This window comes from Solanum dulcamara, chromosome 3 (genome assembly GCF_947179165.1).
Source record: "Solanum dulcamara chromosome 3, daSolDulc1.2, whole genome shotgun sequence".
NCBI classification, from domain to species: domain Eukaryota; kingdom Viridiplantae; phylum Streptophyta; class Magnoliopsida; order Solanales; family Solanaceae; genus Solanum; species Solanum dulcamara.
In genome coordinates, this window is record NC_077239.1 from 1,023,685 (window position 1) to 1,047,637 (window position 23,953).

The following is a 23,953-nucleotide window of genomic DNA, read 5'->3' on the forward strand; positions in this document are numbered from 1 at the left end:
GCACTTTAACATGCTCAAAGCAATTTGAATCTCATATTGTGAAAATGAATTGAACTATACAATATTAACATATTTAGAGACGTTTTACTGGTAAAATACCAAATCAGAAGCAGATCTCTCAGTATTCTAAAAGCTCATACAATAGGCTGAGCACTTTTGCAGGTGATGAATCAATATAACATGAAGTAGATGAACACTGGTTATCCTTCAACAACTTTTACAGGAGTTCTGTACCAAAAGAAAAAAAAGAAAAGAATGTACAGTAAATACATAAGTTGCTGATGATAATGAAGTTCAATCAAAGAAATAATTCCATAAATTTTTGAATGTTCTAAAAGCTGACTACTCACCCGAATGGGCTTTGTTTAATAGACAGCAGTTCAATATCCATCTGTAGATTAAAAAATCAGTAGGTGAGAGAAGTAATAAAGATACAATGACCGTATAATAATGTTAGAGATAATACCGTCCATTTTGAGAAAAAGTAAATTATGAGAGATAAAACTTGCAAAAAGGCGTGGCGGAAAACTGATATTTTCGTTCTTTTGGGTAGAGGTGGTGTTTGGGCTATAGCTTGTGTGGAACTGGGGCAGAAAACTGATCCTATTAGATGTTAGGAAATAATGTTGTAACTTGTGAGGGTAGCCACTTAATATCTACTACTTGGATATGATTTCCAATGTGCAGCTCTAAATTGTGGGGGTTATATATAACATTACAGTCTTGACACAAATTTTAACATTTGTTCTCAGTTTGAGGTTGTCGTTCAAGCTACAAAGTTGCTAGTTTTATCAGGCTACTGTAATATCACCATTTTGTAGCCATATTATAAAAACATGATGACACACATTATCACAACGGTGGACTGTGTAGGAGAGAGCAGACTTTCTGTTTTTCATTTCTCTAAAAGGTTTTGCCCAAGCGCATGGCACGCAGTTTGGAAAAAGACTTAAAAAGAATTTTCGCATGACATTTCTTCTGAATTGTTCTATTTTACAAAGAACAAAGCTAACAAGTGATCACATAACAAGGAATATTTTAAAGACTATCCTATCTTTGTTTCGGAGGTTTACACATGCTTCTCCAAGAAAGAGAAAATTCCATATGTGCAGAATACGCTTTTCTGTTGATAAGAATGTTCTGCATCTGTTAGATGCCAACAAGATATTTCTATCAGCATAAATCTCTAGTTCACGGTGAAGGCTCCCATTAGAAAGGTTTTCTACTAGCCACATATTTGATGATTCTGATAAGTTATTCTAAAAGAGTGATGATGATGATCTTTCATAGTGAAAAGGTAAGACAACATTTTGCACTCCATAGACCAACTTAAAGGTTAAATAGACCATAATAGGTGCAAAAACAGTCGAATCCAAATGGCCTTCAGAAACTATTTGATAAACAAGAGTAGTCTTTCATGAATGCAATAATAAAATGATACCTCAATTGTTGCATTTGGAGGAATTTCCTGCACGCCTTTTTTCCCATAAGCTAGTTCGGGAGGAACTATGAGCAGACGCTGCAAAAACAGAATATTTTCGTTTCAAATGTTTATCGCCTCCGTGTGAAGTAATTAATCCATCATTATTGATGCAACTATGGTAGTTAAATTTCGTGGTCAGAAGGCATGACACACTGAGTTAGGACCAAGTAGTTGTGGTCCAGCATATTAAGCTCAGGGAAAAACTAGAAACTTAAGTACATTCTGATAATAAATCCTACATATACTTGGAAATTCTTTCTGCACTGAGTATCAAGTGCGCGATGATACTAATTAATGGGACGCCACAAATACTTCCAATCAATTATGCCTCCATTCCAAACTAGTTATGGTGGCTATATGAATCCTTTATATCCATGTTTGCTCTTTTCGAGCACATCTCATTTCAATAAATATTACATAATTTCTATTTCAAAGAAAATAAAGTTTCTCTAAAACTAGAGATTCTCTATAATCTCACATTTATTCTTATATTGATATACAAATCTCTATTTAGATAAGAAAGACTCCTGCAAATATCAAACCTAATGTGAGTGTAATAATAACAACTGAGTCTTATTCTCAACTAATTGGCATCACCTATATAGATCTTTTTCTTTTATCGTGTTTAGTTCTTCGTTAAGTCTGCACTGAATCCTAGAGATTGCAGGTCTCTTGAGTCAACTTCCCCCAATGTTGATTTTAGGTTTACAACATCTCCTTTTAGCACATTCAATAATCATATTGTCACACCTATTGGATCTATGCATTTGTAGGTCTATGTAGGACATAACTAGACCATCTTAGGCAGCATTCTCTCAGGTTATCGTGTATATATATGCTACTTGTGCAAATTTGTTAGATGTTATAATTTCTAATCTTGTATGAATGCACATCAAATTTTAACATCTACATTCTAAGGACAACCATCTTAAGCATATGTTGCGCCTTAGAAGCCCAACATTCACCTCATAAAACATTACTCGTCTTAGAACCGCTCAATGGAACTTCAATTTCAGTTTGTCTGATATCTTCTTGATTTTTTAATATGAATAAATAAAATTGAGTATCATTCCTTCATTTTGAGCTATCCTATTTTATTTCTTCTCTTTCTTCTTCTTTAGATCTGACTTCAGCAATAAGTGTTGTATTTTCATTTCGAATTGTTCCCATTATTCATTTTGAGGAAGCTAACACTGAAAAGCTTAGAAAACTTTAGCAGTGGAGCGACGACACATCAAGTTGACTCTTCAAACTAGAATAAAATAAAATATATAAAAAAAAACAAGGTTTAGCATATTCCTCTCTTCAGGGAACTCCATTCGAAGGTTATGCAGTTCAATTGACAAATATCATGAATGTGATGAAAGTACAATTAAGCTGATTGTATCACCTGTCCTCCTACTCGCATCCCTTGAACACCGAGATCTAATCCTTTAAGGACTGTTCCCCTCTCTGATTGACCAACGTCAAATCCATATGGCTACAGGAAGTAAAGGATATTGGATAAGAAACATGATGGCATTTCAAAAAACAGAAAAAGTAAGTCACATAGCTCCACGTACGATAGATGTTCAGAAAACCAACAAAGACAAATTTATCCCCCTACATTTTGAGCAACATAATCATATAGAACTAGATTGCGAGAATTGACAAAACTTCTAAATCAAGGACTATTAAATATACATGAAGCGGAAATATTACATAGGCATTGTTCAGAAGTACGGAAATGACATGAATCTACCAATTAAGCTAATTGGAATGTCATAACACAATTATCCCTAAGGAAGTTCTATACAAAACATTTTAAATGAAGGTGCTTGAGTTCTAATGTACTACTCCTTCCGCTTCAATGTGTTTGTTTTAATTTCCATTTTAGTCCGCTTAAAAAAGAATGTCTCTTTCCATTTTTGACAACTAATTAATTTCAACTTTCCACGTGACATGTTTAAGACCACAAGATTAAAGGACAGTTTGGTACATTCTACATATCTTTAGCTTAAGACCACAAGATTCGAAAGTCATTTTTACTTTCTTAAACTTCGTGTCAAGTCAAAACTAGACAATCAAATTGAAACGGAGGGAGTAATTGGTAGTTTTCCAAGGTGCATCTTGACTGGTCATGCAATATTATTTCATTGTTTTTCATGTAGCAGGTTTTCACACTTGAAACTTGTATCTGATATTTGCCAAACAAACTCCGACTACAGGCTGGAAAAAATAAAGCAGGTGAGTCTTACTGTTCCACCACCAACTCCCATTCCTTGTCTGCTAGTCATGAATGTGATGTTCCTCCATTTAGCAACATAGTGGATCTACAATTATAACATAATACAATTCAGATTTTAAGAAGCAATCTGTATATCTAGATCTCAGATAAATTATTATACTACTTGAGTATGAACAAAGAAACTGCAAAGCACAGAGAGACTTCATTAGTTAAATTTTCAAATATATCATAAAAAGACTCAAAATATAAGGTTTCAGGGGCAACATAGACATGTAACATGCCTAACTGTACCGATAAACAAAGTCATCACCAAATACCATTAAACAATTCGTCAAAGGTCTAAGGCATTCCTTGTAACCTACGAACTAAATAATTTAGATTGATGAAGCATTCACTGAGATGTCGTTTTTAGCTTCATTTGACTTATTGGTAGTGGGATCAACATGATTGGTTATTTCAGTTCTTGTATAATTTTATCCTAAATAGCACTCTGATGAGTGACGATATCGTGCTGGCCTAAAATTCAGAAAAGCATTGCGGAGGTGCAAGACAAGTAGTGGTTATGGAATGAGAAGTGACAAGTGGCAACATTTCACCATAACAGAAAGACCCTTTGGGAGCTCTGTAGGAAACTTGAACCTCAAATGAAAGCCCCTGAAACTTCCATACAGGACAGCAATCTATTACATCATGTTGCCTGATTAGTTCTTAATATAAATCCTATGGGTCAATATTAGTATATCATATGTGATGCAATGATCTCACTGTGTTTTGCTCCAAACTAGAAAAACTTGGAAGCTGTGGAACTGCTATCTAGAAGCTCAAACGAAGAAGGTACATTTTACCTATACAATACACATAATGGTGGATTATCAGTAATGTGATGTTACATATTTATCTTATGCAAACATGTTTTTAGAGATAAATCAAACATTGTACTTAGATACTCAATTCAACTTTAGCACAACCGTACTGCAACTCTAGATCCCTTCACTGCTTCAGCACCAGTGCCGACCTTCAAGTCATAATACCTGAGAGATTTATATCGACGAATAAAGTGAATAAACCACAAATAAGTTAGGAGAGCCACAATTCATATTACTGCTTCTAGCCTCAAAATGAGATGGACGAAGCTACGTTTTTCTTTTGCTTTATTGTAGGAGGACAATGTTGCATGAGAAAATGTGTACATTATATGTTGAACTAAGAAATTGGGTCCGTAGACTCGAGTAGCCACATTAATGTTGTTGCAAGTCCAAGGGAATATATAATCTGTGTAACAACCAAATGTAAAAGGAAATCTAAATGAAGGGAAAACAGTATTTAAATGCTTCAAAATTGTATACTAACTTTAGACCATTTGGAAGGGTTGTGTATTCGCTCTCTGGTATTTTTGCTCCCCTAAGCTGCAGCAAGAAAAATTTCCATAAATACAGAAGAGGGCATTCTCAATACCCATATAAGACAGATGGAAGTTATGCTTACAGCTCTTCTGCTTGTGCTAGCAGCTCCAGCCACATCGCAGAGGCAAAGGCCAGCAGCTGAGTAGTGAAAAAGATCAAATAAGTAACAATTTAAAAGCAACTGATGCACACGTTCATACAGGGTCTGGGAAAGGGCCGCACCCCAAGGTGGCGCAAAATAAATAAGGATCCATCAAAAAAATTGAATCTTGAAAAGAAATCTGAAGCAACTACCAATACTCTGAATAGACAGTCATACAATAAAATACCAATTAACACATTACAAAAAACTAGAATGCAAGAGTATTACTATAACAAGAAAGGAAAATGATAGGTTTTTTTGTAACGGTGGTGTCCGGATACTGGCAGGATGGACTATGGAGGGTACTTTTCTATGAACCCCTCTTACAAGTTTTATCTATAGGGGTATAACATCTACACATTGATTCTAGTATTCTACTAGTCAATGTGTTTTAAATTGATGAAATGTAAAGACTGAAAAATAAGAAACAGAAGTGAAGGAGCTACCAGCTATAAGAAGAGAGCCCATAATTGCCCTTCTTCCTTCATTCTGCTGAGAAAGATTTTTTTCTGGAGCATCCAAAGATGATGATTTTGACAAGCAAACACTAGGTAAAGCTGTTCTACTCCAGTTGGCTGAAAAGGGTCTGTTTCCTGTAAGTTCAAGTTTCAAACTTTAGCTTCATTTAGTAACATGGGTCTATTTTCTGTAAGTTCAAGATTCAAACTTTAGCTTCTTTTAGTAACATGGGTCTGTTTCCTGTAAGTTTAAGATTCAAAATTTAGCTTCTCTTAGTAACATGGGTCTGTTTCCTACAAGTTCAAGATTCAAACTTCAACTTCAATTGATAACTTGGGTCTGTTTCATGAAGTTCAAGATTCAAACTTTAGCTTCAATTAGTAATCTTTTCATCTTCTGTGAGTGTGTGTGAGAGAGAGAGAGGGAGAGTTACCTGAGAAGGAAGTTGAAGGGAGAGAGTGGAGAAAAGGGGTGGCTTTGAAAGGATGGCAAAGGAGAAGATCCATTCTTGACAGTTGAGCAAGTAGAAAAGAAGAGGGAAAATAGAGATAACACCCTCAATATGAACCACAATTTGTACATAACTACTTTCATCTGTTTCAATTTCTTTACTTTTTATTTCCTTAAAAAAAATTCATTTTTTGATAATTTTTTTATTTTAACTTTTCACGTGATATGTTTAAGGTCATAAGATCTACATATTTTTTAATTTTCTTAAACTCTGTGTCAAGACAACCAAATTGAAACGTAGAGAGTATCATTTAGGATACCCATGACAATTCCTCTCGTTCCTCCAATCGCAACGTGCTTACAACTTATTTTTTCCTATAAAGGTAGTGTTCGGTCAATTTATGAGTATCCCAACGAATTTCGCAAAATATTTATCATCTTCTATTGATAGATATATCAAACAAATCTGACCATCAAAACTTAAACGGATGAAAGAAATCATTTATAATAAGCCACGCCCTTGAGTGCACACTTTTTAAACTTATACTGAACTTATTTATGTAACTAATTGTACTAGCACATTATAAGATAAGAACTTATATGGATCGAGTATTTTGCATCAAATCAATCCATTTAACTTTAACAGCTACAAATTAAAGTGATCATACATATATCTAATTTTAAGAAAGGAAGTAATTTGTGGATTGACTTAGACCCTTTACTAGAAGATAAGAGATTCGCAATATGGCTTCAAAAGAGGTATTCATTATAGAAATATCTTTTAATACATTGCCCAATTATTGTTTTACCAATTAATAGATATATGTATGAAAAACACTTTATTAACAAATTTGATGTAAGCACCTAATACTTGTTGAACTTTTTTTTTAATAGTAATGAATTAATCGAGGTATGCACAAGTTATCTAGACACACAATCATAAAAAAAATTGTGTTATTAAATATGGAGATAAAATGTAATTCAAAAGAGTCAATTAGTTTCTTATCATTTCATAAAGGGAGCTACGTATGTTATATTCTCCACAATGTAGGCAAACAAATATGAAGGAATTATTACAAATATATACACATGAATTAGGCACTAGAACATGATTTTCTAGCAGGAAGCATTAAATCCTCAGTATGATCAGAAACAGAATGCCTCCTAAAGCAATTTGTTTCATTTTTCATTTTATCACTTCCCTCTACCCATTTCTTGAACTTTTGTATTAATTTTCTCCTTTTTGAATGATCATTAATAGGTGAATTTAAACAAGATTCATTGTGACCAACTGATGAACTCCTCTTGATTATTAAATCATGTACTTGTGGTACAAATTCTTCAACAGCTTCTCTATTTTCTTCTCCCAAATTCAATTCTTGATTTTTCCTTTGTTCCATTTGTTCTTGGTTTCTTCTCATTAATTCATGTCTTAAACATGCATTGCACCACCTTAAGTATATTAGCTCTTTGTCTTCACTAGCTTTGTCCTTTTGTAATTGCTCAAGTTCATTCACCAATTCTTTGTAGTCTTCTATTGTAACCACTTCCACATCACTCTGCAAAGCAAGGCACATTTCAATACACATATACAATGTATTCACAATCTCATGTATCTAATTGTGAATTGATGGATTAGTTTAGTGGATGGTCATTCAACTTTTAATTTATTGTACCAGAGTTATAAAATTATTTTTTATAACGGAGAAATAACTTGATTAGCATATTTATCACAAATAAAAAGGGAAATACCAAAATTGATGTTAGGTGAGTAGATATTATGTAAGCTGATTTTTTTTCCAGGTGGTGCCAAGTGGATATTAAGTAAAGTGACTATACTTAAATGACAATTTTATACATTTTCATGTGCGTGAGGTTGATCAAGCTCATGTCTCAATTGGAGATGGAAATGACCTTTTCTATTTTTTATGATATGTAGATATAATTAAAAGTGCCCGTGAAATCATGATTTATTAAAAGTGCCTACCTTTGATTGATTTGAAGTCTCTACCAATTCCAGCTCCATTTTCAGCTGCTGAATTTCCAATTTCATTTCCTTGATGACATGATCTTTCACTTCTAGCCCTTCTTGATTTCTTGAAATTTCAATTTCCTTAGCTTCAAGTTGAAATTTTTGTTCCTTCATAACTCTTGAATGTTCTTTAATCTTCTTCAAAAGCTTCTTAACTCTTCTTTGAAGCAAACTATTTTCTGATTTTGACAAATCAAGAAGTTCCATAATTCTCAAATATTCAATTACCATGTTTTGAAATCTTTGGCTCTCTGCTTCCATTAGTGTAATTTCCTTACTAAAGAACTCAACTTTATTGATCTCTAATAACAACTTGTATTGCATATCCATAAGTGCAATTTCTTTCTCTTTCAAGTGAGTATACTGTTGAAATTTGGCCTCAATATCTTCTTGAATTTTGCATTTTTCTTGATAAAGATCAAAACTTTCTGATGAATCTCTATGAAGGGTGTCTGTACAACAATGATCATTATCATCATCATCTTCAACACAAGAAAAAGATTCTGAATTTTCAAGATTTTGATAACCACTTTCATTTCTTGAGATCATATAAAGATTTTCTTGAAATTTGGATTTTTTTTTAAAAAGATCAAAACTTTCTGATGAATCTGTATAAAGGGTATGTGTAGAACAATGATCATTATAATCAGCTTTAATACAAGATAAAGATTCTGAATTTTCAAGATTTTGATGACCACTTTCATTTCTTGAGATCTCATGAGAATTTTCTTGAAATTTGCATTTATCTTGATAAAGATCAAAACTTTCTGATGAATCTTTGTAAAGGGTATTTGTAGAACAATGATCATCATCATAATCATCAGCTTCTATACAAGATAAAGATTCTGAAGTTTCAAGATTTTGATGACCATCTTCATCTATTGTAGAGACCTCATGAGGATTTTCTTGAATTGGTGAAATTTGAAAAATTGAGATTTTTCCAGTTGTGATTTTGGCAATTATGTAACCAGCTATAGTGATGGCTATTGGGATTCCAGCTTTGAGGAATACTGGCTTCATCATCTCTACTTTTGTGTTATTGTTTTCCATGTTCGTGAATTGGAATTCAAATTAATGAATTAATCCAAAGTTTTTTGAGAGTTGAAATGGAAATATCAAGATTCTATAAATGGATTGTTTGGTGTGTTGTGTCATTGTGAAGAAATGATGGTGTAAATAACAAAATTTAAAGCTTAATAGATTCTTTACCTATGTGTTTGCTTTAAGCTATCTTTTGTCAAAAAAACAGTGTTTTTGCTTACTTTTTGACTACTCAATAGTCCCTTACATATGCTCTTTTTTGGGGAATCTAATTCCTTATGGCATTAATATTTAATATTATTAACTTGCTTTTTCCCTTGATTTGATTTCCATCATGATATGCATGTGATATTGTGTATGGAATAGTATATTGATTTAGTGTTGAATTCTTTGTCTATATATTAGTGTTTGAATTCTTTTCCACTAATTTTTTTCTATGCACCTTGATTATTATATCGTTTTGTTCTTGATTATTATATCGTTTTGTTGTAGTAGATATTTTGTTATTATATATTGATTTTTTGTTATTATATGTTATTTTTTATACTTTTGTTATTTTTTTTATGGACTGCTCGTTATTGTTTTTCTTTGAGTTGAGTATTTATGGGAAATAACTTTTCTATCTCTAAAATGAAAATTAGATTTGTGTATAGCCGTACACTTTATCCTCCCATACCTTACTTTGTAAAACTACCATGTGTATATTATTGTTGTTGTTGTTTTCCACTAGTCCTTTTCTTCTCCAACTTACTACATTTCAATGTGTAAACGCGTATGTATTTTGTAATGAAAGTAAATAGTGGGGCAACCTTTTCCTTTTGCAAGATCTCCACTTTCTAGGGTTGTACAGATGAGATATTGGAAGAGGAAAGTGATTAAGAAATAACAAACCAAATAGAAAGAAAGAAAGAAATAAGAAAGGCATATTAAGTAGAGCTATTAAAACGAGTTGATCGAGAGAAAATAAAGAAAGAAATACAAAAGGCATATTAAGTAGAGCCGTAAAATGAACCGATCCATTTCACCTTTGCAAATTTTGGATTTTGATGGGCTAGGACAGATTTAACTCTTCATTAAGAAGGCCTTAAAAAAGACAACCCAATTTAGTTCTAAGTGGGATGCAAAATCATAGCTAACCCACTCAACCATTTCAAAAATCTGCCCATTCGTTAACTTAATTCATTTCAATTCAACTCATTCTAGTCCAATTCATTTTTAGCACATTAAAACTTTGGTTGATCATATTTACTCAAATTAATTCACTAGAAATCTTATCAAAATATTATCGAGCTTAATTTTTCTTGTCTATTTCACTACAAAAAGATCAATAGATAATGCAAATAGCATACATGAATATAGTGAAGATATTGTGAAAATAAATTATTTGTAGAACCAAATTAGAAAAAAAATTACGTTAACCTTCTCTAGTTAGAAATGTTAAAAACTTAACCTACTTCTACGATTGATTTAGATTGAAAAAACATTTCTTATAAAAAAAAAAGATTGAAAAAAATCCGAAAGGCTATCCCGCCTCAACCCGCAATCCTAAAAAATGATGGATTGGGCTTGATTAAATTAAGGTCAAACGAAGAGTCGATCCATTCTATTCCATCAAATTTCTTGATTCATGAGGCTTGAACTGAACTAAATCGATTCGTTTTAATAGCTCTAAGTGTACACATAATGATTCTTTTGAAATATTAAACAATAATTTTGGTTTATTAATCAGACACTTTAATTATGTTGGTCCATATAATTATTGATTATGAACCTATCATGATAATTTCGAAAATAGAAAAGAACAAAAAGATCTTTTGAGACCAATGTGAATTGAATAAGTATTTTAAGAACAAGAAAAAAATTAAATTGTGAATAGCCACATGTTCTAATTAAATTATTTCTTTAATATTTTAGCCCCCTACTCCCGTACAATTCAAATCAACTTTTTTGGTACAAATTTAAAAGCATCACGAAACTATGAGCCCGTTTGAATTAAACCAACTTAAAGCCCCTTTTTAGCTTTTGGACGTGTTTGCCTAATGCTGACTTTAAGCCATAAAGTTCTTAAAGTCAGTCAAAAATGAAAAGTTAGGATTCCTAACCTTTTTTTTTCAAAGTGCTTAAAGTCATTTTTTTTGACTATAGAAATTACTTTTATATCCCTTATATTTTAACTAAATTTCCAAACTACCTTTTTTTATTCTTTTAACCCTAAAATTCACATCATAAGCACTTTTATCCAAACACTCAACTGCTTATTTATAAAAATAACTTTCAGCATTTCAAAGTTCTAAAAGCACTTCATACATAAAAGTTATTTTTTTTAAGTCCATCCAAACGGGCTCTATATGTTTATTGGCATTTTGTTCATGATATTTGTATACGCAGTTTTGGTATGTACTAAATTGAGTTTTAAAAATGACACCAACGGCTTCCATTTTTCGATTACAACCTTGGTTTGAATTATTTCAAATAATATACATTTTTAAAAAAATATATATTTGAAATTAGTGATAAAAAACAAAATAAATAAGAAGCATATTTATATAGTCGAGATACTGATTAGTTGAAATTAAAATTTAGTCGTTCATAATATTCTTACGTTATATCTTATGTTTCACAACTGATATGTGGAGTAGATTATATTAGAATCTAGAGTACAAAAGCAGGTGTCACGATCCAAAATGGGTCATGAGTGACACCCACACTTAACCTCTTAGGTGGGAGAATCAACGATACAAACCCCAACTTATAAAATATGACAATAATGCTGAAGCTCAATTTATCAAAGTAAGAAATAATAAAACCACTAAAATCTATTAGATACGTTTTCCCAAAACCTGAAAGTTATCACATCAAGGACATCTAATTCTAAAATACTAAGTCTGAAAATATCAAAGTTAGAATAAAATAAATAACATAATTCGTGTATGAAAACTAAGGACATCGTGTCATGATTAAGAGAATTCAACACGAGCTAGAATGAATAACTCACCCTGGAACCTGATGTGCTGGACACCGGCTATAGCTGAGGTCAAGTCGAAGTCGATGGAACACTCACTGCCCTCCATAAAATAAAACAAAGAAAAATAGAAGTAGGGGTCAGTACAGGACAACAAGTACTGAGTAGATATCATCGGCCGACTCGAAATAGAAATCAATATACATAAAGTAATAGCGGAAAATCAACCATAACACTTAACAGGTGACAACCAACAAGATCAAGATAGAGTGACAACAGAATGAACAATTACATAATCAGTCAACAATATCAAGATCACTCATGAGGACTCAGGCCTCCACATCACGCTCTTTTGGGAAATTAGTTATTTGAGATTGGATAGCATTAAGTCATTTTAATTTATTTTTCTTTATTATTATCGTGCCGAAATGTGACACCCGATCCATTAATATTGTGTCATCTTGTGACACCCGATCCAAATATATCATGTCGGAATGTGATACCTGATCCAATAATATCGTATCGGAACGTGACACCCGATTCAAATATATCGTGTCGGAACGTGACACTCGATCCAAATATACTGTGTCGAAATGTGACACCCGATCCAACTATACCGTATCGGAACGTAATATCCGATCCAAATATACCGTGGCAGAACGTGACATCTGATCTCAATATACCGTGTCGGAATGTGACATCCGATCCAAATATAATTAATTTATCATTCTTTATTATCACATTTCACTTCATTTAACAATATTTGGTCAAACTTTCTTTATTCAAGGCATTACCTTTGATAGGACAAGTTCAAGATTATGAATTTCACGGTCTTGGGATTTCAGACCAATCACAACAATATATCAACCATTCAAACCACAATAATTAAATGCATAGTAAACTTCACACATTACTCAATGATTATCAATCACTATTAAGAGTCTATCTATGATATAGAATAAACCATAACCTACCTCAACCGAAGAACCAAAGTCAAGCAAGCTAATTCACCAGTGATTTTTCTTTCTTCGATGCCTCAGAACGTTTCCACTCTAATAAGTATATAATATTCGTAAGTAAACGAGTTCGTAAACACTCATATATATATGTATGTATATATATTTAACCTAGACCCAACAACTCACCTAATTCTATAATTAATTCCCTAAAATTCAAGCGTAGGGTTAAGCCTTAATTCCCCCAATAACATAAATCTAATGATATTCGTATAATATAATAAATCTATTATTTAATTACCTATCTTAATATATCAAAACTTGAATTATAATGTAATAACTAAATAAAAATTTAAGATCAGAACTAACTGCTATGAAACTAATGTCGCACTGCGACCACAATTTGCAGAAGCTTACTAATTACAACAATTCAATCATATCTATCTTTCTTACTTATTTTCTCATCATGACATAATCACTAGCTAATCATTGTGATATAATTACCCACTAAAACTTGGTTTAAAGACACAAACATCCACTCTGCAACCAATTCACTTCTATTATTCTTTTTCTTTCACAATCCAAGCAAAGTAATAATGATAATTTGGCCATATCTATATTCATAAATATAGAGATTTAAGAGTGGTTAAGATTTCTACCTGAAGCAATTTTCCCCAACGATATGTGCTCAAGTCTTCTTAATTCATAAGATGCTGCAAAAAAAAATCTGGTGGCTCAAAAATATCAAACCCCATTGTACTTATTTTAATAAATAGATTGGTTTAGGGTATTAAATAAATTATTAATTTAACCCACCAACTAAATTAGTTATCTAAAAATCACCCTCAACTAATTAATCGTCATTATCAAATAGTCCAAAATATCCATTAAAAATTTACGGGATAATTCTTTTATGAAATAAAAAGCTCTAGTTCTCAAAACGACCTAATGAGTCGTTACAACAGGGAATTGAATAATTCGACTATGATAGAGTAAATCTCTATATATCTCTATCCTTAAGGAGTTTAAGATTTGTAATGAGTAGTAAGAGAAAAAAATGAACAATTCTGTATTATAGATTGTTCGATGTGCTACGTTTTGAAGGAATTACGTGTATAAGCAAAAAAATACTCGTTAATTAGCTAACATAGATATAGTTTGAATTAATTATGGCTCGCGATAAACATCTAGCTGTAATTACAGTTTGAGTTTTGTATAATTCACGCGATTATACAATTGAGTTTTGTATAATTCGTGTGATTTATCAAACGCTGTGCACGAATCAAATTGTATAGCGAAATATACAAACACTAAAAATTGTATAACGAATTATACAAACGTTGTGCATGAATTGTATAATGAAATATACAAACGTTATACAAAAATTGCGAATTGTATTGCAAATTGTACAAAAATATACAAATAATGCACGAATTATACAAACTCTATTATAACTATAGCTACGAATTGTAATTTTTTTGAATGTGTCTTTTCAGAAGATATATTTAGGCGCCACAAGGACTAGGCATCGCGCCCATTTGGGCGGTGTAGTGACCACGTTAGGCTATATGTTATAGTGGTCGCGGTGCACCAATCAATGTACGTACAAATAAATGTAACTTTCTTTAGAGAATTGATAGTTTTGCATATTATTAAGTTTTGAATTGTGGGCGCCACAAAGGCCGGACATCGCGCCTATTTAGGTATGAAAAAATTACTTGAGTGAGTACTTTTTAATAAATAATTATTAATTTTAGTGATATTTTTTATTTATTATTATTTATAGTAACACATAGCAATACTATAATAAATCTGCACTATGTATTAAAGTGAATTATGCATGTGATATTAATGTATTATAAGTGTTCTTAAAATATATTATGCTTGTTTTATAAGAAATTGACACAATGTATTATAAATGTATTAAAGTGTGTGATAAATGTATTATTCATCAATAAAAATTATATTATACTTGTTTTATAAATTATTCTCTGTAATATTATTAAAACTATATTATAAATGTATTATGAGTGTTTACTGAAAATAAAAATGTTATTGTTATAAATGGTAAATATTTTCTTAATATTGTATATCTATGTACTGCAATTATATGTACAATGTTGTTATAAGAAGTAACATATAACATAAAAATCGATTTTGAAAAAAATCATACTATTATAGTGAAATATTATTATAACAAATAACCGTTATAATTAATAAAGTTTGATTATAATAATTTTAAATAAATATAAGGCCTTTCATCAATATTAGCTTTAGATCACAGATATATTTAAGCCGCATTTTCCAAATACCTCCATCCACAATAACTATACCAACGGATAAGAAAGACGTATAAAATTAAATGTAACACTCATTAGAGAATTGTGATATTAATAAGTTTTTGATATAAAAATGTGCATTGAGGATTCATATAAAACAAAACTAAATTTAAGATAGGTCACAATTACTCACGTGAATTGTGGTCCTATTTCCAAAAAGGAAACGTGATAATAGACTGATAGTGAACAGTCGAAAAGGTGTGTTATCGACTAAAACTATTTAATCAATTTTAAAAAATTATTTTAAAAAAATATAAAATAAATTATAAATATTTATATAATAATAATTCATTTTAATAAAAAAAAATAAAAAAATTGAGATTAAAAATATATTTATGTCTGCAATTATTGAATTATACTTTTTAAACTTTTTCTCCTTGTAATTGAATCACATAACGTTTCACCTTTTTCCTCTTCCACAATGAATAATAATTATTGATACATTGATAGGATCCTTTTATTATTATTATTTTGATTTCTTCTTTGGTATTCGATACAATATATTGCACGATACATTTTTGGGAGCAGCTAGCGCTCCACATAAAGATGTTTTAATTTTTTGTGGATTCTAATTCGAAATATTTGATTAAGGAGGGAGGGATTAAAATCACCCCATAGTATCAATTTAGCCTTTTTCTTCGTAATCCAAACCAAAAAAATTGGCAAATCAAATATAGGCACATCATGCTTTACATTTTAATGATAATATAGAGAAAGTGAAATTAATTTTATTTTTTATTAATAAATATAATGTACGTATCATGTGATTAAATGATTAATTGTGCAATATCGTCGAGATTTGGGGAAAAATAATTTATTTTTAATTAGAGATGTTGAATTTGAGTTGAAAAATAAAAAATATTTTGTTATAAAGCATTTTGGCCTCCAGAGAGCCCTATCCAATGTAAATCAAGATTAATCGGGGCAAAAATTTTGAGAAAAAAATAATTAAACCAAAAAATAATAATTTTACAGTATGGTTATATCTTTAAAGGGAAATTTTTCGAGATTTACGTTTATTAAATAATTACATCTTCTTATAATATATTAAAACTGCAGTTTCCTAGCAAGTTGGAATTGTTGACCACTTGTTTCTTCTCCAATTTGATGAGTAGGAGTTTTATTGAGGAATTATTATCCCTTATCTTTTCAACTTAACAACCCCTAATTAAGGTTTAAAATATTAAAGATCTAAAGAACATATACACATTTTTTATTACTTAATTATATTACGTCTTGAAACATTTGCTTCTACAACTCATGATCATAGTACAATCATATAATTGATGTCAAACATTCATATAACGTCTTGACATGTTTGCTTCTACAACTCATGATCATAGTACAATTATATAATTGATGTCGTACATCCTCCCCCTCCTATCCCCTATCTACAGAATTTATCAGCAATTTTTAGCTAATCCATCACGAAATAACCCCTAGCTAATTGAATTTTCATATAGTTCGTCACTAATACTATCTACTATAAACAAAGGTTTTTCACACTGTCAATCGATGATAAATTTATGCTATAAATCATGATTTTTCCACTGAACCAACTCACTAAAAAAATGCATACATGGTGGGAAACAGATTTTCACTTGAACTAGTGAGAAACTTCCTAACTTTTATAAGAAAATATTAGTATTTTTTCTTTTTTCATATATTTTTTTTTATTGTTTAGCATGAAATTTTGTCCGCCGCTATATTTTTGGAAAAATTACTTGATTGAGTGTTTTTTAAAAATTAATTACTGATTTTAGCGATATTTTTTATTTATTACCATTTATAGCAATATTATGATAAATCTACACTTGTATTAAAAGTGAATTATGCATATAATATAAATGTATTATAAGTGTTTTAAAATATATATTATGGTTGTGTAGTAAGAAACTAACATAATGTATTATAAGTCTATTAAAATATGTGATAAATGTATTATCCATCTATAAAACTTGTATTATCTATGTTTTATAAATAGTTCTCTGCAATATGTATTAAAACTGTATTATAAATGTATTATAAGTGTTCAATAAAATTATTTTTTTATTGCTATAAATGGTAAATATTTACGTGAGTTTCCTATATTTTTTTCATAGCCCTCCACCTACACAAACTATCACGGGCGTTTTGCACATGTTGATATTTTACATGTTATATCAATTTTAGGTGAGTCATAATTAAGTGTGCATGAAGTTCACGTAACTCCCCTACTTGTAATTTTACACCTATATATACCCCTTCTATTTAGTGTAAGTGATCATATCATAAAACAAATATTTCTCTGTATTCTATTGTTATAGTGAATAAAGTTTTTCGATCAAATATAATACATTAGTACGATAAATATGGAATTCCTCTGTCTAGCCCCATCACATAATTTTACCATCAGCCCCAAATTCACACCATTTTCTAGTGATCGCATTACTACCCCTCTCCGTGACATGAAAATGTACCGTAACATGGGTGGTTCAAGGGTAAAACCATTGGCATTGCCTTTAAAACGATTAATTTATCCTTCCGATTCTTCAGCCGTCTTACCGGTGAGTGAACCAGTATCGTTGCCAGTCGTCCAGCCTGGACAGTTGATAGAAAATAAACGAATTCCTTACGATCCAGATGAATTATTGCAATATTTGCTCGACATGTTGGCATCACCAGTATACAATGTCGCGAAAGTAACCCCCTTGGAGCCTGCAAAGAAGATTTCAGATAAGCTTGGAGTTAAATTTTATATCAAAAGAGAGGATAAACAGGATGTATGTTTTCTCTTAACTATCAGTACTTTCATATAATATGCTCTATTAGTTTGTCTGGTATTCGACACTTATATATAATGTGAGACTAATTAATTAATATTTGATATATAGGTGTTTTCATTCAAGATTAGAGGAGCTTACAACATGATGAGTAGCCTCTCACAGGAGCAATTAGATAAAGGGGTTGTAACAGCATCAGCTGGAAATCATGCACAAGGTGTTGCAGTTAGTGCTGCAACACTTAAATGTCAGGCTACAATTGTCATGCCTGAGACCACCCCAGAAATCAAGGTAATAATTTATGTGAATCGATTTGATTGGATATTATCAAGTTACGATATTTTGAATTTTATGTCTTTAATGTTATTTTAGCGTACGTGTAATATTCCTGTGGTTTTGAAGTCTAAGATAGTGTGACTAAACGAATCCATGGAAATATGACAAAATTTGTTTACATCCTTCCCAAACCCCATCACTTAGATAAGAGTTAAAACTCGATCATCATTTTTCTTAAAATATACTAAAGTAATTTATTTATTTTAGTATCACGTTAATTAAAATGAAAAAAATAAATTATTTATTTTTTAACAATTATGTTTTTTTTAAAATCTTTTTTACAGGTTGAGGCGGTTAGATCCTTAGGTGGTGATTATGTTACGATAAAACCTGTGGGTCAGACATTTGATGAAGCTCAAGCAGAGGCCCTGAGGTTGGTTGAAGAAAATGGGTACATATTCGTCTCACCATTCGATGATCCAGGAGTCATCAAAGGCCAAGGTACTAATCCGGTCCGGTGCATCTTAGATAAAATGATTATTTTTCCCTATTTAATCAAGTACTTACCAACAAAGTAATGTTCAAGTAGTCAATCAACTGAGCTATTAAAATTTTTTTTTTTTTTAAAAAAAAGAGCCGGGGGGAGGGGGAGGGGGGACAACAAGATGAAAGTTCAATTCAGGTAATATCTACTTGTTTAAATATTATGGTCGCTTACGAAAAATTCTACAATGACATTCAGGTACAGTTGGAATGGAGATAAACCATCAACTTAAGGACATCTATGCCGTGTTTGTGCCTGTTGGTGGTGGTGGTCTAATAGCTGGTGTTGCTGCTTATTTCAAACAAGTTGCCCCAAATACAAAAATTATTGGAGTTGAACCATATGGTGCAGCTTCAATGACATATTCATTATATAAAGGTGAAAGAATAAAATTGGAAAATGTTGATACTTTTGCTGATGGTGTAGCTGTTGCACAAGTTGGTGCATACAATTTTCAAAAATGTCAAGAGTTAATTGATGGAATGGTACTTGTTCATCGTGATGATATTAGTGCTGCAATAAAGGTTAGCCAACACATGTTATCTTTTCTTTTTTTATATATATCTTTCGATATTTGATATCTATTTTGAGACTTTTGCTTTATCTGAATTAGCATCGAGTAATATATGTGACATATTGATTAGGACACGTGACATATTTATCGACTAGTACAAGGATAAATTTGAACGTTTTTGACTTTTAAAGATTAGACAAAAAAAATTCGAAGAATTTAAACACGTTGAGTTCAGTCATTTCAAGTCGGAATTCAATAAAAAAAAAATTGTTACTTTGAAATAGGATGTGTATGATGAAGGAAGGAACATATTAGAGACATCAGGTGCAGTTTCCATAGCTGGAGCTCAAGCATATTGCAAATATTATAACATCCAAAATGAAAATATTGTAACAATTGCAAGTGGAGCAAATATGGATTTCAGCAAACTAAAATTAGTTGCAGACTATGCAGCGATTGGTGCAGGGGAAGAAGCTTTGTTAGCTACTGTTATGCCAGAAGAACAAGGAAGCTTCTTGAAATTCATTCAAATTGTAAGTCGTTCTTCCAACTCTTTAAAAATATCGATCTTGTGGTAATATAATTAAGTGAAATTAGATGAATCTAGGATTTTCATTAACAAGGTTCGAGAAATTTACTTGTTTGCATTGTTATTCCAATTCTCTAAAAATATTGTTTAATATCAGTAGTGAATTTAGAATTTTCATTATGGAATTTAAAAATAAAAATTACGAGTTGCATTGTTGTTCGAACTCATTAAAAATATCATATGACCTATGTTTCATCCGTTTTGACTCGATTCATCTCAATCCAAATAACTTTTGAGATATTAATGACCCGTTCATATATTAATTCAGTCGATTTTGACATAATTCATTTAACAACTTTACATTAGTATATGGCTTTTTTTTTCCTTTTTATTTTGGGATAGAAACTGAAATTTTAATTTTGAATGACAGTTGGGCTCTTTCAATATTACTGAATTCACATACAGATATAGTGCTGAAAGAAAAAAGGCTGTAGCTCTATACAGGTAATGAAATTTGTTTCCTTCAATTTTAGATTTCTTTTATTATTTACTATTATATTCAATATTGTTTAGATTATTTTATTTATTTATTTATTGAATTTGCAGTGTTGATATTGATGAAAATACGGATATTAAAGCAATAATTGAGAAGTTGAATTCAGAAGGATTCCATACTGTTGATCTCTCACATCATGATGTGGCCAATGAACACCTAAGGCATTTGGTAATGTCTTTTTATTATTATTATTAAATTAATTCTTAATAATTACTAATAATAATATTTCGTTCTTATATTATCTGATACTATTATTATTTTGAGAGTGTTAATATGTTTTATGTAATTTTTAAATATGTAAATTTTACTTATATATTTATATTCGAATTAACATTGTTTTTATTACTTTTTATATATATAGGTGGCTGGTGGCGCATCAAATCCTAGTGATGAGATTCTCTGTCAATTTATTTTCCCTGAAATTGCTGGAGCTCTAAGAAAATTCTTATATGCTTTCTCCCCTCGTTGGAATATAACTTTGTTCCGTTACCGTGAACAGGTAAGTTATATATACTAACAGTATAAAATTTTATTATATTATTAATGCAGTTAAGTAGTTTAACGTGTGATAATATGTTACCATTTTTACTAGGTTACTAATCATTGTTTATCATAAAGAAATTACTTGTGATTATTTTATAAATGGTCCGACTCAAGGACATATAATTCAATTAATTTAATAGATTTCTACACATATGCATTATGTCGAAAGTATTAGATTCATATGAATTTAGTGTAGTAAATTATATTTGACGCTGATTTTATTGTGTAAATATTTTTGATACTATCGATATATAAAATTTACACTTTTATCTTTTAGGTGAATTTTCTGATAGTGTAACTTTTTTTATTTTTTTTTAAAAAATCTATCAGTGTATAGAAGCTAAAATAATAATTTGTATTGTATATTTTGGGAGGAATTATTGTAACTTTTTTTTTATTGCCATGACAGGGAGATATAAATGCAAGTGTGTTAGTGGGATTCCAAGTTCCAAAAAGTGAGATGGATGAATTCCAAAATCAAGCTAATAATCTTGGTTATGCATATAGTTTTGAGAATCTTGATGAGGTTTATAAGCTTATAAGGAATGATTGAAGAAAAAAAAATCGTGTTCTAAGTTGCAATTATTGCAAATCCTATTTTTTTTTCTTTAAAAGAATAACCGTCTTGTACGAATCAGTTGTTAAGAAATAATTGATGAATTAACTTGTTGTAAGTTAATTTCATCTTGTTGTATAAATAATAGTGCATGTATCCATTAGGAAATAACAATTTATTATTGTCAACCACTTTTCTGAACTATTGCTGTAAGTTGAAGTGATCTTTTGCTAGAGCGTCGATAGAAATAGTATTTACTGATTACTTGTGAAATTTGAAACTCCGTAAATGGGTACTGAATGCAAAAGAAAATTGAGCCTACAAACATTTCAATATAAGAAAGCTTTAAAGAATGTTCCACTTACATTCTTGTATCAGTTTTACCTCTTAATAAGAGAATATAAGCTTGATCAAATTCTATCGAGTTTTAACTCATAATGATCATAGAATTCTTGTGTCAATTCTACCCCTTAACAACAGAATAAAAGATCGATAAAATTCTCTCGATCCTAACTCAGATCATATAATTCTTGTATCAATTCTACCCCTTGATAACAAAATATAAGATTGATCAAATTAATTCTATCATAATAATCATAAAATTCTTGAAACAGTTCTATCCATTAACGACAGAACGTATGATCGATCAAATTCTCTAGTGTCTTTTAACTCATTGTGATCATTATCATAAAATTCTTGAATCAGTTCTACCCATTAACGACAGAACGTATGATCGATCAAATTCTCTAGTATCTTTTAACTCATTGTGATCACTATCAGAAAATGACACTGGTTAGCAAAAGGTATTTGAGAAAAAGCAAAAAAAAAAAAAAAAATTTGAGTGACCACGTTACGCTGCCCATCACGTGTTATAGTGGTTGCGTCACAACACCAATCTTTTTCCAAAATTCATTTTCTCAAATATTTTACACTATGAAAATTAATGTAACACTCACTAGAGAATTGATATTTTTGGACTTTTGAATATTATTAAGTTTTGATATAAAAATGTACATTGAATATTCATATAAAACAAAACTTAATTTGAGATAGGTCACTTTATACTCACGAGTCACGTGAATTGTGGACCTATTTCCAAAAACCACAAAGAAAAAAGAAAATAAACACAGAAACTGGACTTCATGTAACATCTATTCCTCTACTCATAGTATTATCTTCTAAAAAAAATCAATAAAGCTTGTGATAGAGTAATAAGTATTTATTTATTTTAAATCAAAGATTTCAGATTTGAGCTTTGTTGAATATAAAATCATCTTTATTAGGGAAAGTTTTATCATCCCATGTGAGATTTCTTCTATAATTTATGTTAAAATTGACAAGATTTTAAATAGTCTTAATGTAACGATTTGGTAGGTGAAAGTTTGGTAAATTTTGACATCTTCACAAAATGTGGTGTCATGGATGACATCAAAAGCAAGAATTTATTCCTATAAATAGGTAACTCTTGATTCATTTGAAACACATCTTAAAAATATTTTTCTCTTGTCTTCTCATATTCTAAGGCATTTGCAAAATACATTAGAAGAATAGAGAGTTGATAGAGCAATTTTCTTAGTTGTATTTGGGATCTCTCCCTTTTCTTTGTTAATATAAAGATAGTTGTTCTCTGGTGGACGTAGGATCATTCTGATCCGAACCACGTTAAATATTATTGTTCTTCCTTGATCTTTATATTTTCACGTTTTCGCTAACAATTTATGAATCAATGATCATTGTACAATCATATAATTGATGTCGAAAATCCTAACCCTTCTCGCGCTACTAGAAAACATGAAATTAGTTACGGAATTTATCACTAATTCCTATTTAAACCTTCGTAAAATAGCTCCTCGCTAATTGAATTTTTATACACCCCGTTACTAACACTATTAGAAACAAAGATTTTTTCCACCGCCAATCAGTGGAGAAATTTATGTTGTAGATCATAATTTTTCTACTCATTTTCCACTGAACCAACTGATCACTAGAAAAATACATTATGGGAAACAGATTCTCACTCAAATAATAAAAAACTTCCTAATTTTTTCATATAAAATTTTTATTATTTAGCTAAGAAATCTTGTCTACCGCTAAAAAAAATTTCTCGTAGTCCCCCACCCACACATGTACTATGAAGGGCGTTTTGCACATGTTAGTATTTTACACGTTACATCAATTT

The 23,953-nt window shown here is 30.6% G+C and overlaps 3 protein-coding genes across 3 annotated transcripts; 1 reads left to right on the plus strand and 2 right to left on the minus strand.

The window, feature by feature from the left end:
• Positions 1-36: 36 nt before the first annotated feature.
• On the minus strand, positions 37-6,293 carry LOC129882067 (peptidyl-prolyl cis-trans isomerase FKBP16-4, chloroplastic). Its single transcript, XM_055956206.1, has 10 exons — positions 6,148-6,293; positions 5,702-5,848; positions 5,196-5,251; positions 5,061-5,116; positions 4,684-4,741; positions 3,721-3,795; positions 2,874-2,963; positions 1,442-1,519; positions 351-391; positions 37-228 (listed from the first exon to the last, which is right to left on the minus strand). Exons 1-10 carry the CDS (start codon positions 6,218-6,220, stop codon positions 201-203), a joined length of 702 nt encoding a protein of 233 aa, XP_055812181.1. The 5' UTR covers positions 6,221-6,293; the 3' UTR covers positions 37-200.
• Positions 6,294-7,144: 851 nt separating this feature from the next.
• On the minus strand, positions 7,145-9,573 carry LOC129882068 (protein CHUP1, chloroplastic). Its single transcript, XM_055956208.1, has 2 exons — positions 8,152-9,573; positions 7,145-7,723 (listed from the first exon to the last, which is right to left on the minus strand). Exons 1-2 carry the CDS (start codon positions 9,244-9,246, stop codon positions 7,259-7,261), a joined length of 1,560 nt encoding a protein of 519 aa, XP_055812183.1. The 5' UTR covers positions 9,247-9,573; the 3' UTR covers positions 7,145-7,258.
• An 8,174-nt stretch (positions 9,574-17,747) lies between these two features.
• Positions 17,748-21,975, plus strand: LOC129882069 (threonine dehydratase biosynthetic, chloroplastic-like). The gene is made up of 9 exons (XM_055956209.1): positions 17,748-18,256; positions 18,368-18,547; positions 18,877-19,033; positions 19,275-19,600; positions 19,875-20,123; positions 20,550-20,623; positions 20,726-20,843; positions 21,037-21,174; positions 21,628-21,975. Exons 1-9 carry the CDS (start codon positions 17,846-17,848, stop codon positions 21,769-21,771), a joined length of 1,797 nt encoding a protein of 598 aa, XP_055812184.1. The 5' UTR covers positions 17,748-17,845; the 3' UTR covers positions 21,772-21,975.
• Positions 21,976-23,953: the final 1,978 nt, after the last annotated feature.

Bases quoted from the DNA above. Each gene is read 5' to 3' on its own strand.
- LOC129882067 (XM_055956206.1), bottom strand. From the start codon at position 6,220: ATGGATCTTCTCCTTTGCCATCCTTTCAAAGCCACCCCTTTTCTCCAC. The intron at 4,742-5,060 runs GTTAGTATACAA...TAAATCTCTCAG, and splicing joins ACCCTTCCAAATGGTCTAAA to GTATTATGACTTGAAGGTCG. The intron at 2,964-3,720 runs GTAAGACTCACC...TACTTCCTGTAG, and splicing joins TGGGAGTTGGTGGTGGAACA to CCATATGGATTTGACGTTGG.
- LOC129882068 (XM_055956208.1), bottom strand. From the start codon at position 9,246: ATGGAAAACAATAACACAAAAGTAGAGATGATGAAGCCAGTATTCCTC. The intron at 7,724-8,151 runs GTAGGCACTTTT...CTTGCTTTGCAG, and splicing joins AGACTTCAAATCAATCAAAG to AGTGATGTGGAAGTGGTTAC.
- LOC129882069 (XM_055956209.1), top strand. From the start codon at position 17,846: ATGGAATTCCTCTGTCTAGCCCCATCACATAATTTTACCATCAGCCCC. The intron at 18,548-18,876 runs GTAATAATTTAT...TCTTTTTTACAG, and splicing joins AGACCACCCCAGAAATCAAG to GTTGAGGCGGTTAGATCCTT. The intron at 21,175-21,627 runs GTAAGTTATATA...TTGCCATGACAG, and splicing joins TGTTCCGTTACCGTGAACAG to GGAGATATAAATGCAAGTGT.